Here is a 12,710-nt window from a genome sequence, read left to right on the forward strand (position 1 = left end):
TACAGATTTTGCATTATAGGGTGACAATTGTATTTGATAACAAACCAATAATTGCCCTTATCTCTGCAGAAATAGTAAAATAATGAAAAAAGTTCATAGATTTTACTTGTTTGGAGTTAACATTTTTAAACATCTCTGAAACAGCTTAGTTCCTATCGTCACCTTGGGTGCTAAAAAATGACATGTTTTTTGTCTAAGCTGCAAACTTTTTGATGCATCACTACTTGTGCTAATGTGTTATCCTTATCTGAATGTACACAACCTTGTGCTAGACCTTATCACAGAAAGAATTTTGTGCATTGAATTATATTTCTTTACATCTTAATCCCTTTCTCTGTCCTTCTCAAGATCCAGTGGTTAACGGTTCAGGCCTGGGTACCGGAGCCATCGTGGGCATTCTAATTGTGGTCTTCCTTCTGCTGCTGGTCGCCGTGGACGTCACCTGCTTCTTCATCAACAAATGCGGACTGCTCATGTGCATCGCCGTCAACTTCTGTGGCAAGTCCGGTCCCAATGCCAAGGGCAAGGACATCGAAGAGGGCAAGGCAGCTTTCACGTGAGCTCTTAATTTCTTTGCTTTTCAAAGTTTCAGGTTTGTGTCGACCTGCGCTGCAGGCGCTGCCATCAGACCTCCACATTTATCATTATCTCCATCAGCTACTGTATGTAAGAAAACTGGTAACAGACCTGATTGGAGCTTATCTGACTCTGAGAATAATGGCAATATGACGGGTTGTTCTCTCAGAGGTAAGAGCCGGCACAGTGATGCGGACTACAATAAGAATAATGTGTGCTCTTTATGTTATAGAAATGAAATGACTATAGTCAAGGTAACTGTTATAGTGAAATTGGCTTGTAAATGGTATAATTTTGTATAAGTTGAGCATGGGGTGGTATTATAGCCAGTATAAAAGCATGTATTAAGGGAATTCCTGCCAATTACAACCTCTGGCATGTAAAAATATAGAAGAAGAGTACTGTAAAGAAACTGGCCAGGCCTACCTGAGCTATGTGATATGTTTTAGGAGTCAGACACATGTCTAAAAATGAGCTGTGCTGCTATTCAGTACAACAGCACTCCCCTTTTGTGATATTGCCTAATTGTATCATTGTATTCTATTACTGACATGAATGGGCTTCTCTCGATTTGTGGTTTTTAAATCTTCTATGACATACTGATAATATTACCTGGTCAATAGAATTGATTGTGGTTCATCACTTTGAAATTTAATGGCTTGCCAAAAAAAAAAGTTAACAAAGCTTGTCCTGTCCTTATTGACAAACTTGACCTCCAAATATTACTATGCTTGATCAAACAAACCATTTAAAGATGCTGTTTAGTGTTTACAGTATAAACATCTAAATCTCCTTTACCAAAATCATAAAATACTAACTAAATTATTTTACATAAACACCTACACATTTGGCTTTAGTGCAAGAAAATGTAGCACATCCACATCAATAGTTGCACCTTGTGTTTTAAAGTTTCATTCACAGGCAACACGAAACAAAGCTGCTGTATCGATTTGTCAAGAATCTGTAAAGCTGTTTAGGTCACTAATATATAACTAAGGTCATAACAGTGGACTGGATCTGGCAAATATTGATCTCCTGTCCATTATCTTCTTACAGGAAAGATGAGTCTAAAGAGCCCATAGTGGAAGTGAGGACCGAGGAAGAGCACACCCCCAACCACGAGGGAGGAATTCCCACTGAACCCAATGAGACCACTCCACTTACCGACCCTGAGTGAGTCTCTCTTAGACATATGCATGTGCTCATGCATACACAAACACACCCAAAGAGCTATGCACAGAAAGTGATAATTCATGCACGGAAAGGAAGGGAAAGGGCTCTCGGGTGGAGGTAATGGTGGTCTGGGTCACTAAGCCTTGGCATGCATTAGGGCTTATTTTAAAAGAAGTGCCTCTATGAGAATAGGCAGCTAATGACATCAATGTCAGAATAGTTAACGTGGAGAGTGCTATGAATGGAAGCTAATACATTTCCTGCTGGAAAGCTATTTGTGAAACCTGGTCATTGAATGAGAAAGAGCCATGCTCAGAATGCTGCACATGATTCAGATACTGAGCGGTCATGCTGTTAGTGTGATTAGTCTGCTCACTTCCAGGGAAGGAGCGCTCCCTATTCTGGTGTTTGCCTTTCCGGTCATGTAGTGTTTATTACTAATGCGTCCTGCTGTGCTTTAATTACGCTCTGTTTTATCTGTGCATGTTTATAGACATGAGTGTCGAGTGTTTGACAAGGTGCAAGTAAGATGAATAATATTTTAGCTAAATATTTTGAGCTGATATATTCATTCACAGTGTAAATACTTAAACCACATGGGAGTTGTAGCATTAGCTTATGGTGTAGAAGCTTCAGGACTTTAAAAAAAAATTAGTAATGCTGGCGGATTTCAGCGCAAATCGTTTAGGGTCGATGCTAGTATTTATGTGCTACATGCAAAGCTCTAGCAATGGCGGCTGGTTTATCGATGTTTTCCCATATCTCTCTTAGCTTCTACTCTGGTTTAGACACACTCTTGCCATGATAATCCACTCATATTATCTGCAACTAGTGCATAAAATATGGAATCATAAATGGAAAAATGATCAAGTTTAAGGATGTTGGAGACTACCCTGCCATCACCATTTTTATGTGCTTGCTGTTACTTTATTCCAAATCTAAGTAACATGATTGCATATTGCATATCGTAACAGTGTCTTTAAGTATTGTGATATGATTTTTCCATATCACCCACCCTCACTTACACTGTATGCATATGTGTGCTTCGGCTCCTCTCCCACTCTTTTTTTCTGATAATATGGCCATCTTTCTTTCCCAACATGCTCCCCCCCCCCCCAACACCCCCCACACTCTGTGTCACTGTTTCTCACGCTCTTTTTCGTCTCCCCCTGTCCTCTCAGGCATGCTGCTGACACCACTGCCACAGTAGTGGACTTGCTCCCCTCTTTAGCTACTAACTCAGGCACTGACAGTCCCGCTAGTGAGAGCACCACCCTCAGCTCCAGCACCACCCCAGCACCTGACCCCAAATCCACAGGCCCTTCTCAGTCTTGTGCCCCTAAAGCCAGCATAACCTCTTCCACCTCCCCCCCTGCTGACACCCCACTGGTGGACTTGAGCGATGGTCCCTCCATCCAGGCTTCTCAGCCCACAGAAATCCCCAAATCCACTCCCACTTCATCCGAACCCAAAACCGCTACAGATGCCATCCAAAATACAGATTCAGCTACAGTCTCGCAGGTAGATGGAGGAGCCCACCACGCATCAGATGCTGATAAGGCCAATGACTCCAGCTCCACCAGAGCATCAGATGTGCCCATCCAGGACGAGTATGGCTTTAGTTGTGTGTATGTGTGTGTGTGTATGTGTGTGTGTGTGTGTGTGTGTGTGTGTGTGTCACCACTCTTCACCTCCTTTGTTAGCGTTAGTCTCTCTTCTCCCTCAACCTTCATTCCACTCACTCAACTTGCATCTCCTCATTTCACCAAATGTGAATGCGTTTCATGAGGAAATGCAACTCCGGGTCTGAAACATTTACTGCTTATGAGAGTATGTTTGCTGTACACTGCCTGGCCAAATGGGTCAAATTATTGATCTGCTTCAGCAGAAGAAAATATTCAACTAGCTGGAATTGGGTTTAGAACTGTCAAGCACATAATTAAAACCTGGAAGGATATTGCTGAACCATTAACTTCACAGAAAAAAATGTGCTTGGAAAAAATCGAAGATAATTTAAATGCTTGGAAAAGTTGCATCGTAAAAAAAACAAAACACAACAACAGTAGAGTTCGCAGCTATGTTAAATAGTGAATGTAAAAGCATTTTATTGCACACGATGTATCAAGAACTTACAGGATTGGGACTAAACAGCTATGTGGCCATAGGAAAGCAACTTGTTTGTGGGGAAAAACAAGATTCAGGATTCTATTCCAGAGCGATGGGTGCATCAACCTAAGTTGGAACGTTCATGAAGCGATGTACCCACCATGCATAGTGCCCATTGTACAAGCTTCTAGACTCGGTGTTATGATTGCTTCAGTTAGTCAGGTCTAGACTCAGCAACATTATGTGGCAATAAACTGAAATCAGCTGAATGTACTGAGGTTATCACATCTATGGAGTCTTTCTTCCATGATGACACGGTGATATTCCAAGGTTGAAATTGGGAAAGAGTGAGAACTATTTTCACACATGACTTGGCCACTACACTGCATGCATTTAATATCTCATTTTTGTCCAGGCAGTGTATGTCCACATTTTGACAATTGAAGTACCTGAGCCCAAAAAAAAAAAATGAAACAAAAGAAGCACAAACCTGGTCAGGTGACATCACCAAAACCTCATTTTCCAGTTTGCCTTTGATGTAAAAACATGCATAACTTTATTTAGTATAGTGTGTTTTTCCTTACGTTCTCCCCAATTTGTTCACTGGCCATTTTCTATTCATCAGCCAGCTAGCCCCTATCATACAACAAGGAGGGTGAAGGCTAACACGTTTCTCCTCAGAAACACATCTCATGTTCTCACCACAGCTCGCCGCATCTTTTTGAACCACTGCTTTTGCTATGTCACAGATGCTGTCTGCCCTCTTCTGTATGTATAAATCCACAGATACCCTTGACTGTCAAGGGTATCAAGGCCATTGTAAATACTGCATAAGTCAAAACAACATTTTTAATGCAAATCAGGTCTTTGTTCTAAAAAAAATTATAATAATCTACTGGTGATCAAGTTCGTTTTAACAAATTGTACTCCCTTGTAGTCCCAGGAACACCTGTCACCTGGCAAAATCAGGACAAACATCTTGGAATCTTACGTATCCACCATTACTGTCTCTTCTTGTGTGCTCTGATGTACAGTGTTCATAAACAGAGCTTTTCTGCATCACTTATCTGTGCCACTGGTGAAAATTGGATCGTTTGTGTCAGGCGTTCAACACAAACACCATTATGAAAGTGTGAAATTGGTTGCCTTTTGGGGGGGTTTGTTTTCAGGGACGAACTAATTGATTCCTCTGTTATCTCGGAGAGAGAGGTGACTGCAAACAGGAAGCTCCTGCCATAAATAAATCGGAGCATTTCTCCTCGTTTAGCTTCCCTCATGCCCACGGCACTCTCAGACGGACGGGCACAGTAAAAAGTCAATATGTGGTCTTAATGTGTCCCGAGTGGAAGTGTGATTGAGGCGATGCTAAAGCTTGATGGAGAAAGAGATTTGTCTTAATGAAAGTGATTGGGAGGTGGGGTACTATCTCTGCTCCCTCAGGTGATTCGTCGTCAGCGCTCCCGCTATTGCTACTGTCAGGCTGTGCCTGCTGTGTCGACTTACATAAACGTGGGGCTTTGTTGTTTTTTGCATGGCGCTTCCGGAATAAACGGCCCCAAACATATCTGGTTGTATCTTCAAAACAAACTGCTACATTCTGGAAATGACCTTGAGTGCCAGAAAGCTAGGATCTGTGTATTGAGATGGCACAGACACCTCTAGGCTTACTGTGTTCGTGTGAGAACAAGAAGCAATTAATTTGCATGCCACACACAGAGAACTAGAGTACCGTTTGAGTACCCAAATTATGCTTTTAAAGGACAAAGGACTTGGGCTACCGGGAGACCCTGCTACGGATTGAAAAGTGTTTAAATATTTAACACAGACTCCCAGGAAACTCTCTCATCTTCTTCAGATGGGGAATTTTGCTTCGTCTGACACTCAAAGTGCATCCCAAGTCAGCGTACATCACACGGCTCATCCCCCTCCCTCTTAGCCCTGCTCAGTCATCTGATCCGGGAAGGGAGACTACTAAGAGATTCCTCTGTAGTATGGCTTCACCACCTGCCTCTGATGACAGAGGGTTTGAGCCTGCTTTAGCTCTGTGCCTTAGCAAAGTGACAGACAGCAAAAATCTGGACGGATTTAATAGAACAAATGGATCCCTGACGAGAATTCAACTATTCTTTGTTTTTGAGATCTTTTCATCTTGACTCTTTGAAGAGGTCAGCTCAAATATGGAGTCAACCTGTAACTGTAGGTGGAATTCATTATTATAATTTGACCTATAGTACAACAGTCTCTCTACTTGACCTTACAGCTTTGACCTCATTTTTACCTGGTCATTTCATTACGGCTCTGGATTTTAAAGGATAGCATTCGCCATACAGCCCCAGAGCCTTGGGTTCATTCCTGGCCTTGGGTTACTATTTGAGCAGACTTTTGCACATTCTTCTTCTGTCTCTATGGATTTCCTTCAAAACATGCTGACAGGTCGACCGGCTACTTGAAATTGCCCCTAAATGGGAAAGTATGTGTGGATATTGGCCTGCATGGTGTGTTCCCACCCCTCACCTAGTGTTCCAGGGATTCATCACAACCCTGTATTGTTTCTTGACATATAACCACCACATTCATTGTGAAGTTCTGAGTTTATCTGCTAGCATGTATAGGAAGGTTGAAAGTAAGCAGAAAACCCTGAGGAAACCCATGATAACATGGGAAGACCAAGCAATATCCTGCACAGACAGTAACTTAGGGTTGTGACCCTAAAGCTATGAGGTTAGATGTTGTACAAGTATACACCAGTAGGGACATACTATCAAAGACACATCATTAGTTAACTTTTTGGTACACATAATGAGCCAGACTAGTTGATACAGTATGTTTCATCTAAATATTAAACAAAAAGGTCTCATTATCATTTCTTTCCAGTAAAGTTTGGCAACTGATTTCGAATGGGACTTCCTCTAGGCCATGTTTTTAGCAATTATGTTGTTGTTATTATATACTTATCAGCTGTAACGTAGAAAACAATGAACAATGAGACCGGTTACGTTTTGGATTTCTCTTGTGTCCTGGGGGCATGCTGGCTCTGCAGGGCCTCTGGGGCTGTGTTGTGGTATCTTAGCACCAGTACATTGGCAGTAGATCCTTTGGGTGCCATGGGTTGTGGAGTGGGGTCTCCATGGATCAGACTTGTTTTTTTGGTGCATTCCATTTCATGGGTGCTCGAGCGGATTGGGATCTGGGGTATTTGGAGGCCTCTGGGTGAGGGAGGCTATAGTGTAATGGTGCAGGTATCATAACCAGCCTTAACTTTTGTCACCGGTTCGTACTGAATCGGCTTTTCTGACAGGCTCCCAATGGGTGCCTTTATCCTGTTACCAGTTTACTGATACTGTAAATAATTGATAATTGTTAATAAATGTTAATGTGTTAATGTTATGGCTGATCGGAGTATGTTGTTGTTAGCAGTTATACAACCTGCATGAGTTAGGAATTGGTTGTCTGACTTTTTTTCCCCACCTAAATGATGCTATTTTTTCTTTAAAGGCTCTAAACAAAGCATATGCTTGTGTCATCCGAACTCCAACTCATCACTCTTGCCTAGTTGCTAAACTCTAACTTCATTATGATGAAGGTCACAAGTTTACTGCTGACTACGGTGAAGTTAATGATACTCCACCTCAGTGCAGATCGCTTTGGACAGGGAACTAGGGCTCAGCGTTCTGAACAACAAAGCCCTCGGCTGCAATTGTGTCCTACCACTGATATGGTGTAGATGGTAACAGGAGATGGCCTCACTTCACCAGTTTTATTCTATTCACCACAATAGCCCTCTGTGGCTTAGCCAGTTGAGTAGCATAGAGGGTGATGAGAGCATCCTGGATGTCTCGTGTTATGGTTTGATGGAAGCCAAAGCTGAACCGGAGTTGCCCCTCTGCCATTGCTCTTCATGTGTGCATTAGGCAGCCATGCATAACTGGCTAATAGCTGCAAGTCAGATGGCCTAAAAATAGAGCGGCGTGTCTGAAGGGAGGAAACATGTCAGACATGCAATTAGTGGCATCTCCCCCAGTTTTCCTCTCGCAGGGCTCGTCATTCATTTTCATGATTCATTATCCATTTATGAATGATTTGGCACACTGGTACAAGGCTAGTCAATTCCATTACTGCCAATTTAGCCGGGCCGTGAATTGGTCCATTGAGAAATCATGACAAAAACTTCTCTTAGCAGGCATAGACAGTAAAAAAATACCTCTTCAACGTCTCATATTTATACACAATTTATACTGAAGTGCTTTTGTGTGCTGTTTTAGCCATTCCCCAGAGAAATACCATTTCACGTGTCAGTGAATTATCACATGCTGAACAAACAGCAAAGGGAAGGTTAACATTTGTGCAGATGCTTCTGGGCTTCCGCGGTAAAGCCGCTATTATCATCTTGCTATTTGTCGCTTGCAGTAAATGTCTCTGTCATCCACATCAACATCACATCACTCTGTCTGGGTTCGTCTTTTCATAAAAAAAAAGACCTGTAATGGTCCATCTGACATCACGATAAATGTGTGAAATGTGTTGTTTCTGTTGGGATACATTTTCCAAACTGATAAAATGTACACATGAGGATGATTGCTAATGCACTGAAATGCCTCTCTATCACTGTCGTTTTTCCCCCAGCGGTAAGATCGTGGAAGACGGGAAGAGTAAAGCACCCGAGATGGACGTGAAGAAACCCCCGGCCGAGGTGAAGACGGTCCCCAACGAAGCCCCGCAGACAAACGGCAACGAGAGCAAAGCGTGATCCAGCGAACCAAGGGCCTCCGAGTGTCACCACCACATCGAAACAAATGGTTTAATTAAAAGAGGGGTTCCTTTCTTCAGCCAGTGTCTTCTATGAGTTTGCAGAACAAAAGAGTTTGTAGATGTATAGACCGCCTAAAGAACCCGTGCACATGCCTTTGTTTTTTTTTTGTTTTTTTCTTTGAATGTTATTTCTCTTTCTGTTTTCCCATATTCAGATACAGCAGGACGTTTCTTTTTTTTTTCTTTTTCTTTTTTTTTTTCAACACACTCTACTTTACCTCCTCAGCACAATCTCGGCTGTCTTTTACTCAGAAGAGAAGCATAATATCAGTGTGGATAGTTAATCCCGGGGAGCATTAGCTTTACTCCTGAATAATGCCTTTTACATTGTGCAAACACTTTTACCGTCTTTGAGTTATGTACTGTTTTATTACATGCAGTATTGCCCTATTTTGTTACTTTACACATGAATTTCTGGGATTCATTTTTTTTTTTTTTTTTTTTTACTTTTTTGTGTTTAAATAATGTATAAAAGTAACTGGCTCTTATTTTATTTTTTCACTGTTTATTTTTAAGAAGTAGAAGTAGATTGCTCGCACGCTTGCTTTGTAGATTTGTCCTTTAATGCCCCTCAGTTGTTGATGTCACTATGACCTTGAGGTGTTTTTTTTTTAATGTTGATGAACACAAAGCAAAAATCTTTCCCATTAAGACACAATAAAACAAATGAAAGCACAGTTGGGCGACTGAGAGATGTAGTCAGGTCATTTTATTGCAATGGCTAGTTTTAAGGTCCAGCTTTTTTATTTGTTGTTGTTGTTTTTTTATTTAAATTTTTTCTCTAAATCTTAGTTTTTAACGTTTTGGCATGATGAGCAAACAGCTCCTAAAGGCTACAAGGCCACTGTTGCAATTATCACAGCTTGGAAACAGTACCTCCAATGATCAAAACTACAAAGTCCAAAGTCAAAGTGTAAAAATTACATTATTTTGGTTTAATATTTTGTATGCATTATAATCAAATGGCCATATTATTATTCTTTATTTAAGCCATAGTACTTAAAATATCAAACAGTCAAAAAAAAATTTTTTTTTTCAATTCCTTTAGTCTGCAAGTTTGTGCACTGTGAATGCGTGACATATCCTAGTGTGAATACAGTGTGTTCTTTGTCATAGACTTGAAATATCCATAGGTTGTGAAAGGTGTAGCTATTAGTACAGATAATGTTCCATCTCCGTAAAAATGTCATTAAAAAATACTATGACACAAACCAATATACATTAGAACTTGTCAAGATTCAAAGGAGAAGGTGCCTTCAATGTTAAAAGGTGTGTAGTCTGAATGGTTCGGTTCTGTCCGTACCACTAGAGGGAGTAGCAGAGGTAGTTTGCAAACAGAATCACATTCTTAAAAACATGTTAGGAAACGGTTTTGCTCTGTCAACTGTGAATATAATCGTTTCTTTTTCTCAGTGTGTTTGTGTTGCGTTTTTCCAGAAGTCTGAGAGTGTCCATGGGTGTGATCGATTTAGTAGCTAGCTCAAAACCTTCACGACTTGCCTCTCTTTAACTGATGCAAAACAAGATCATACATTGCGATCAGAAATGTTAGAACACCCTGTCGTCTAGTGCCCCAGGAACAGAAAAACGCTCGTCGATAATGCAGACACGTCATCTTCACATCGAATGGCCGAGCTGCCTGTGTCCCTTTCCGTGATCAGCATTGCTGTGGTCCAGTCGAGAAATGTAACCACATCCATAATGACTATTTTTTAAAAACTGAAACAAGCATGCAATGTACACTAAATTAGATGTCATTGGTGTCAAGGTTTGATAGTAAATTGTTAAAAGAAGAAAAATAACAAAAGACTTTCAGTGTTGTTTTATGGGTCAAATCGAGTGCTCTGTTCAAAGGTGGTCACTTTTTGTTTGTTTGGTTTGTTTGGTTGGTTGGTTGGTTGTTTTTTGTCATTCTTTTACATTATGTTAAAGTATGGTGGCATGTGAGTGCAAAACATATTAACAAAGCCAAAATGCAGCAACAATACGAAAAACACACCAGCAAGTTTGGAAACAGATTACCTCGTTGCCTAATCAAAATGGAAATGGAAGACATTGAGCAAAAAAATAATAATAATTTGACTCATATTTACTTTAAACTTCAAATCATCCAACTTGCAGATTGGTGCATTCTGTAGCCAATCAGCAACAAGCATGTGAAATTCAATAAGGACCTATTCTTTTTTTTTTTTTTTTTATGTTTTTCTAAAGTTGCTGTTGCATTTTTGTTTTTAATGTGTCTTGCACTTATACGCCAAATCAATAGTTTGGCAAAATAACCAAAATGTATACCATTTTACCAAGAAACTTGTGTACAAAGCCAAGAATTTGTCTGAAATCTGCCTGTTTGGGAGTACTGGAGGCAAAAAGCTAATGTAGCTAACAACTGGGGAAGGTTTCTTGCTGCTAGTTTCTGTATCTATTTGAACAGCTTACACAAAAAAAGTGATTAAAAAAAAAACTGAAAAGGGTGTTGAACTTGTTTCCGTTCAACTGTTACTGGGAAGATCCTCAGTTCAAACTGATATTTCGTTGGTAAGAACTCCGCAAATGTCAGCAGCTTGTTAAGAGACTACCAATGATGTCATGACATTGAAGCTCCAGCAATTTAATCATCCATCATATTGAATGGTAATTTCCAAGCAAAATTATTCATTTTCCTGGACACCATTTGGGAAAAATAAGTATCTTGCCAAACTAGTGCAATGGTAAGAACCATATTAGATCAGAGGAACACGGGCAAAGCTAAAGAGTCATAGAAGCCTTATTGAAGAATCCCTCGCTCAAGACATAAAGCTGCAGCTTTATGTGTAATTGTATGTTCAGCCTGATTCCTATGCTAATAGAGCTTTACAGTAACACTTTATTTTTTCATGGAATCATATTTTTCTATAAAATTGTTTCATTACAAATCCAACTGATTACTCAACTCACCTGTATGTCTTTGAGCTGAATACTGACTAAGCTTCGATCCAACGTAAGCTACATTAGCCTTTCACTCCAATGCAAAACCAAAGAAGCAACTTCAGACACCGAACATTTCTCTGATGATTAAGTACATTTTGTGCAAGTGGAAAATTTTGTTTGTGGAAAAAGTTTTGTCCAAACTATTTCTTTCTTTATTTTTTTATTGGTAGCAGTCTGGTACATGATAAAACCAGAAATTGCACCTCATGATGTCATGATGTGTTTCTCAGATTGAAGACATGTTGGAGATTGAAATGGGTTTTGACACCATTCAATGTGGGACCAATTTCTATGTGAGTTTACCTTAAATGGTTTACCACCGCACTCATGTCATTCCAACATTATAAATCATAAAAAAATAAAAATAAAAAAAAAGCCAGAAAATTTTTCACCAGCCACGTAAACAAGTCCATAACTGAAGCTGTCTTTTGGCTGAGAGCTGATGCACATGCTCTCTTGCTTCATCGATTACAGTTTTCCTTACAAAACCCTCTTCATACACTCATCCACCCATCTATTCTCAGCTGCAGGGGCCTTCTCACTCTTGTATACAGATTTTTACCACATCATGCACCGGTGCCACCTTCTTCCTCCACTCTCTCTCTCTCTCACTCACACTGGTGTACATACTTTGAGTACTAACTCAAACCATTTTGACTTTTCATTATGTCTGAAATTCTTGTGTTTAATAAAATGGGAAACAATAAGCTCTTACTGTCTGCTTTGCTTTTTTTTAAACTGGAAAAAAAAATCATGATAAAATATAAAAAGTTCTACTGAAATGTCATTCCTACAGGCTAATATTTAGCCAATGAGCAGTTACCAGGACCTAATGAGGCCCTGCTAAGTAATTAAATGATACACTTCATTTAGCTTTCACTTCGCTTGGTGGCATCTGATAACTCATAAAAATGCCCCGAAAGTGCAGTTCACCTCATTAGAATTAGAATTTTTTTTTTTTTTTAGAAAGGACTCGATATTAGGGTAGATATTTATAGAAGTACGTTAGTATAGCAGACCACAATTATACTGAATATGCTGTATACAATAGTGGCACCTTCAGGTTCCTGGTTCGATTC

At 40.1% G+C, this 12,710-nt stretch overlaps 1 protein-coding gene across 5 annotated transcripts in view; it reads left to right on the forward strand.

The window, feature by feature from the left end:
• ncam1a (neural cell adhesion molecule 1a) overlaps positions 1-12,338 on the forward strand; it is a 294,029-nt gene extending 281,691 nt beyond the window's left edge. For 4 of the 5 annotated variants that reach the window (XM_053477980.1, XM_053477983.1, XM_053477981.1 and 1 more), the window contains 3 exons: positions 349-556; positions 1,633-1,749; positions 8,479-12,338. In XM_053477980.1, coding sequence (XP_053333955.1) covers positions 349-556; positions 1,633-1,749; positions 8,479-8,602 — 449 coding nt within the window. In that variant the 3' untranslated portion in view covers positions 8,603-12,338. Of the gene's footprint in view, positions 1-348; positions 557-1,632; positions 1,750-2,930; positions 3,360-8,478 lie in introns of all 5 variants that reach the window. The other variant, XM_053477987.1, reaches the window with a different exon arrangement.
• Positions 12,339-12,710: the final 372 nt, after the last annotated feature.

Source organism: Clarias gariepinus, chromosome 19 (genome assembly GCF_024256425.1).
Source record: "Clarias gariepinus isolate MV-2021 ecotype Netherlands chromosome 19, CGAR_prim_01v2, whole genome shotgun sequence".
Classification (NCBI taxonomy): domain Eukaryota; kingdom Metazoa; phylum Chordata; class Actinopteri; order Siluriformes; family Clariidae; genus Clarias; species Clarias gariepinus.